Raw genomic sequence first — 6367 nt, forward strand, 5'->3', positions numbered from 1 at the left:
CTCCTCGGGAGCGGCTCCTATCCCTCCTGCTCTAACAGCCTCTGGCGTGTTTCCATCACAATCTCTTCCATTATTTCTGGCTTTAAGATGTCTTTGATCTGAAGAAGGAAAGGAAAAGGGTATTTGTTTAGAAACAAAACCAACCGTAAGCAGACCACCAAGCCAATCCAACACAGAAACAAGCATGGTTAACCTAAGCCTCTGGGCTCCTTTTAGCAGGGGCCACAAGCTGCAACCCATGACCTGCTGAGCCAAATGAATAATCAGAAGACTCTGGGACGTAGCTGACAGAGAGAAAAAGATGGGCTACCCCGAGGCCTGGTGGCTAAGGCACCCAGGTCTCACACGGCCAATTGCCAGGCCCCAACAGCTTAAAAACATGTCAGGCACAAATGTGTGCATGGCCAAAATTCCAACAGGACAGAGAAATGGAGAAGAGACTGCAGCATGAGCACGCCCCACTAGACGCTGCTTTCTCCCCCTCCATGCTATCAGGTGAGTGCACATACCCTCTGGCAAATTTTTTTATTTTTTAGTTCTTTAAGGAATGATTTCACTTACTTTATTTATTTACTTAGTTTTGTTTTGTTTTTTAAATTTGACCAGAGAGGGACAGAGTGACAGAACATCAGAGTGAGAGAGAGAGGGAAAGTGGGAAAGCAAGCTGACCGGTCCAGGACTCAGACCATGGATGGCCATGTGGGAGTCCAGCGCCCTTAACCACCACACCACCTTGCTGGCCCCCTGGCAAATATTTTAGAAAAGATGATTACTTTTTTTTTGATTTGCAAAGAGAATTTATACCCAGAATGAAACACATCTCAGACCAGTCCAGGTGAGAATATTACACACATTATCATCAACAGGTATAATAAACCGTTTCTGTGTCTCCACAAAAGAGGGCTATTCTGACAGTCATTGAAAAAGTGGCTGGAATCTGGGAAGTACACACTAAGGTCCAGAGGGTGGTTGTCGGAAGCCAGTCCGGCCTGGCACCTCCTTCTCCCCCAAATTCTCAGACTGACACTACACAGTGAGTACAGGAAAGCACCTGGGGAAGGAGCCACTGGACATGCAGGCCGCCATCAGGGCAGCTCGTGCTGCCGGACGAGGTGAAGAGTGTGTGGGCGATGCGCTTGCTGCGGGTGAGCGAGGAAAAGGGACGCCCCGGGCGCAGTACCTGGTGTGGAAGGGATGCTTCGTAGCAGTACAGGATACTGGTGTCATACAGCAGCATCCTCTGAGTTACCAGCGAGACAATGCAGTTCCGAAGTCGGGATATCACCTCGCGGTCAGAAAGGGAGACAGGCTACAACGGGATGCAAGGGAGAGGGAAGGGGAAACAGGAACAGAACCAAGAACAAGTGGTCACTATGAATCACAGAAAACAAGTCATTCACGACTCCGACATAGCACTCAGAGACTTCAAGCCAATCAAAATGCTAACTCCAAGAGAAATGAAGAAGGGTGGCCTTTTCTTTTTTAAAAATTAATTTCACTTATTATTTATTATTATTAATTTGACCAGAGAGAGAGGGAAAGTGAAACAGCAAGCTGCCAGGTCTGGAACCTGAAACGTGGTCAGCCATGTGGGAGTCCAGCTCCTTAACCACCATGCCACCTGCCGGCCCCAAAGAGTGGCTTTTTCTGTGACTTTCTGCATTTTTACCACCTCTGCCAACAAAGGTCAAACCGGCCAGAGTTCATCTCTCAGAAGAGACAAGGCAGTGCAGTATTCAGGAACACACCCTCATGGAAACAACTCACTACAGCAATAACACAGTTAAAAGTAACAAACCCCACCTGCCACAAAACACAGGGCGGGAAGAGCTCCAGCCAGCGAGTGACAGAGATGTTTACTGACCTCCAGGTTCGCAACAAAGCCCCCTGCATCATCCTCTTTGTGCTCAGGTGTCGGGTAGATCCAGATGAAGCCGTTGTTACCCAGAATCACAGAGGCACCACACGGCAAGTCGTGGAAGTGAGTCTTCTGCCGTTTCACCAGGGAGGGAGACACTTGGACCAACACGCCCTGACCTAGCTAGAGGCACAGCACAAGCCAAGTCACTGCGGGTCATCGGTGAGACGAGTTCTAAGACCATGAAATATGCACCCCAGTCACATTCCATCGGCCTCCTTCCCAGGAACTTCCCAGGAACTGCTGTCACCTACATGCAGATCCTTTCTGCAGAAGAGACTTCCGGGTTCAGAGGCTGTTTGTACCCGGCAAAAGTGACCTTCTCTTTTAGTTTTTGCTTTAGGGTAGATGTGCTCACCAAAGAGACAAGGGGAAGATGGAGAGGGAGGGATGAAATCACTGGGCGGGATGGCCATGTCACAATCCCTTATTCTCTAGGGATTTGGGGCCCACATGCCCTAAGTGACTTTCAAGTCACCGGCTTCGGGGCTAGAGCAGCAGAATCGGTCACGTGAGTTCCAGCCATCTTTAACCTCCACGCCACCCACTGGTCCCAGAAAGGAACTTTCTTTCTTTTAAAAATCATTTTCTTTAACTTTATTTATTTAATTCCTAATTTGACCAGAGAAGGACAGAGAGAGAGTGAGAAAGCAAGCCACCAGGTCTGGAACTTGAACCCTGGTCAGCCATGTGGGATTGGAAGTCCAGCACCCTTAACCACCAGGCCACCTGCCAGCCCCTCTTTTGTTTTAAAGAGAATTATTTAGTTTATTCTATTTGTTATTATTATTTTTTTAATTTTTAATTTGACCAGAGAGAAAAAAAGAAAGTGAGAAAGCAAGCCACCAGGTCCAGGACTTGAACTGTGGTCAGCCATGTGAGGGTCCGATCACTGTGCCACCTGTCAGCCTAACTTTCTATTTTTAACAGAGAGATTTTACTCTGTCTCACCAGAGACAGAGAGAAAGAAAGCAAGAAATCACCCTCCAGGAGGATGGCCATGCCACAGTCCCTTTTCCCCCATTCTTCTTTTTTTAAAAGCAATTATTGATTTATTTATTTCAATTTGGTATTATTATTTTTTAAATTTTGGCTTGCTAGAGACAGAAAGGGAAAACAAGAAAGCAAGCTGCCAGGTCCGGGACTTGAACCACAGTTGGACATGTGGGAGTCCAGCGCCCTTAACCACCACACCACCTGCCAGCCCCTCCATTCTTCTCTTGGGGTTTTAGGCATACACGCACATGGGCCTGGTGCGAGTTTTAAGCTGCCAGGTCATGGACTTGACTCGTGGTTAACTACGTGGGACTCCAGTGATGTAACCATTATGCCATCCGCTGGTCCCTCTTTTTTTGGTGAGAGAGATATTTTTTATAAGGTGTGTGTGGCTTGCCAGAGACAAAGACAGAAAGCGAGAAATCACCCCCTAGGGGATGGTCACTCTGCAATCCCTTCTTCATCCTCCTCTCAGAATTTTAGGCACACATGCACATGCAGCTGATATGATTTTATTTGTTTTTAGAATTATTTATTTAGTTTTATTATTATTTCTTAAATTTTGGCCAAAGAGACAGGGAGAGAGAGAGGAAAAGTGAGAAAGCAAGCTGCCAGGTCTGGGACTCGAACTACAATTAGCCATGTGGAAATCTGGCACCTTAAACTGCCACGCAACCTGTGAACCTCCCAGCGTGACTTTTAAGCTGCTGGGTCCGAGGCTCGAACCATGGTGGACTACGTGGGAGGCAAACATAACCAGTAGGCCATCTGCTGGTCCCCAGAAAGTAACTTTCAATACTCTTCTGCCATTTTCCTTTGCAATCCTAATCCAGAGCAGGTGTGCTGGAGAAGCGGAGGCCAGTGAGTGCGGCCACTTGAGCCTCCTGCTGCTTTCCTCTTGCTCACGTGCATGTTTCTCCTTTCTGTTCTTTAGTCCTAGCTCAGACCTTATCCCCAAACACCCATCTTGCCTGTGAGATGTGCCATGGGGAAGAGAAGGGGTCGGGCAAGGGCTGGATACAACTCCACGCCTGGTCCAGGCAGGCAGGCTCCAAGGTCATGCCCTGCAGATGGCCAGCAGTGCCCAGGCCCGTGGAAGTCAGCAGTGTCCGTGGACAGCGCAGCGTCCATCTCCTCCTTCCAGAACACAACCATGGCTGGCTGCAGCCACACTGAGGGAAGAGGTTTTCCTTCCACTCAGCAAATGAACATGTCCATCCAGACAATGCCAAGAAACTAGTAAATCATAATGTGTCTTAGGAAGTATGCTGTCTTTAAAAATAAAGCGCCTCAAGAGTGTAACTTCCAACAAGAAGCCATGAAATTCACTAGAGGCTGAGATGACAAACCAATGTGTGCTAGCGGCCACATTCATTGCACTGCTTGGACACCTGAGGGCTGAGACCGCCTTTCACCGGCCACAGCTTCCCTGTCCCGAGGGTGGCCTCAGCCAGAGCTCACAGTCAGGACTCTTCTTCCAGAACAGTCTCCTGGCAGAAAACGGGTACAAGTCACTGTCCTTTCCAATGCCGACCCAAGGCTGTGTGAGTCCCAACCTACTAAGTTAAGGAGACACAGCCGGTGTGGGGGACAGCAGTCACCAGTGTTAAACTATGGGGCTTCTTTAGGACCAAGCCCCAGAGATCTGAGGGTGCTCAGAAATGGACTGAGTCTCAGTCAGCAGACAGCAAGAGCACAACTTACTTTTCCATATTTTAGGCTCCTCGTGTGCAAAGAGACGGCTCCGTCAGAGAACACTGCTTGGACCTCAGCCTGGCCGGGGTGATGAAGGGACAAACAGCAGCTTTGGCTCCCCACTTCGTGCCACCTGCCACCCCTAGTCCCTGGCCCCTACAGCTTCATTGACTCCTCCCACCTCAGCAGTTTTAGACAGATCCTAGGACACCACTGAGACCTCATGTCTCCCCTTGACGGTCACTAAAACCTGGATGTGAACACCTTTCTCTCCCATGAGATCAAAGTTAACATCTTTAAGAAAACTTGAGTCTGACATGAACATGGGCCACCCTGCGTTATAAATAAGACCCAAAGGTATATGTTTGCAGCAGATATGAACACAAACCGGAGGGCCAGCCGCAGCTGAGGAGACAGAAAGACTGCGGCAGAGCCCTCAACCTCTACCCGGGACTCACAGCCTGCAGGATCAGACAAAGTGCAAGCCCACTTCCAGCCCCACGGAAAGCATCCAGAGACCGAGCGCAAGGTGCAGGATACACTGATGAGGTCTCCTTCCTGCAAGAAACCTCTCATCGCCAGTTCGTCTTCTGCAGATCTTCTCCTCTGAAATACACCAAACAGACGTTACTTAAGCCAGGTCCTCGGAAAGATCTCTCTCCATTACTTCTCTCTGACTTCCCTGGAGATTTTTGAAGCCAACCTCAATATTGAAAGGCACCAAAAACTGCCAGAGTAGGTGATGCAAACCACTCAAGCCGGAGTGATCACAACTTTCCATCCACGAGGACCTCTCCGCCCTCCTCCGAGTAGCAGTCACACGTCCTACCTGGCATTTGAAATCCTCCCAATCCTGCCCAGCCTACTCTTGCATGTCACCTTCCACGACAGCTCGCAGGTCTCCAGCAGGACCAAGACTGCCTCCCGCCCGGCTCTATCTCTGCTCACACATTTCCCTTTAAGTCAGATTCCCTAAACACAATTAAATTCTCTCCATCCTTCAAGGATCAACTCCAGTGCCAACCTTTCCCATGAGCTCTCACGGAAGTGCATCAGGCCTCTGTATGACCACGTGCTTGTTTATTCTTCTGCCAGGTATTTGAAGGAGCTACCTCATACCCTGATGGTCTGTACTCTCTTTAAGGAACTCAGTCGTGCTCAGCATTCTCCACAGAACCCAGTATGGCAAGCCTCTCTGTAAACGTGCTGGACTGGAGAGAAAAGTGAACCTCGGTATTTTACAGAAGGCTGCAGTTTATTCCTGTGGCTGTCTGAAACAACCAAATACCGTTCGATCCATAAATAAACTAATCTAAATCCTTTTCAAGGACCACCGTGCAGAGCCGAAGTACCCAGAAAAGGAAAACTTGTTAGCACTAAGCCCCTTAGAGCTTCTCTTCCCAGCATCCGCTGCTCGCCTCTTGCTCACGTGCATGCTTCTGCTCTCACCACATGCCAACTGCTGCCTCGGCTGGGTGCCCTGGGCCAGGTGAAAAGCCCACATCACAGCTCCAGGCCACAAACTCCACCACAAACCGAGTTCAAGGGCCACCTTAGTGTAAGCCAAAGTTCTCCGATGGAGCAAAGGGCCCTGTAACTCTTGCTAGTCAACTGCATGGTCCCAGCAGCCAGCAGGCGACTTACCAGCTCTCCCCCAGGGAGGTTCATGGATGAGAGAAGCAGGACTGAATCCAGCCTGGAGTTGGTCTCCACCTTCCACCTCTTCTGCTGACCCTACAAAGAAGCTCCACAGCTAGA

General features: G+C 49.3%; 1 protein-coding gene and 1 long non-coding RNA gene across 2 annotated transcripts in view; one reads left to right on the forward strand and one right to left on the reverse strand.

Annotated features, from left to right (window-relative positions):
• Position 1: 1 nt before the first annotated feature.
• The window catches only part of EXOSC2 (exosome component 2), a 12534-nt gene continuing 6168 nt past the window's right edge, over positions 2 to 6367 (reverse strand). Inside the window, exons 4-9 of the mRNA XM_006164337.3 lie at positions 6254 to 6343; positions 5150 to 5215; positions 4619 to 4687; positions 1865 to 2041; positions 1181 to 1309; positions 2 to 98 (exon numbers count right to left, since the gene is read on the reverse strand). Coding sequence (XP_006164399.1) covers positions 18 to 98; positions 1181 to 1309; positions 1865 to 2041; positions 4619 to 4687; positions 5150 to 5215; positions 6254 to 6343 — 612 coding nt within the window. The 3' untranslated portion in view covers positions 2 to 17. The remainder of the gene's footprint in view (positions 99 to 1180; positions 1310 to 1864; positions 2042 to 4618; positions 4688 to 5149; positions 5216 to 6253; positions 6344 to 6367) is intronic.
• LOC102496380 (uncharacterized) overlaps positions 2173 to 6367 on the forward strand; it is a 10218-nt gene continuing 6023 nt past the window's right edge. The window contains exon 1 of the long non-coding RNA XR_336827.3: positions 2173 to 2429. This is a non-coding gene — a long non-coding RNA (uncharacterized LOC102496380). The remainder of the gene's footprint in view (positions 2430 to 6367) is intronic.

Source organism: Tupaia chinensis, unplaced genomic scaffold (assembly GCF_000334495.1).
Source record: "Tupaia chinensis unplaced genomic scaffold, TupChi_1.0 Scaffold143602_1, whole genome shotgun sequence".
Lineage (NCBI taxonomy): Eukaryota > Metazoa > Chordata > Mammalia > Scandentia > Tupaiidae > Tupaia > Tupaia belangeri.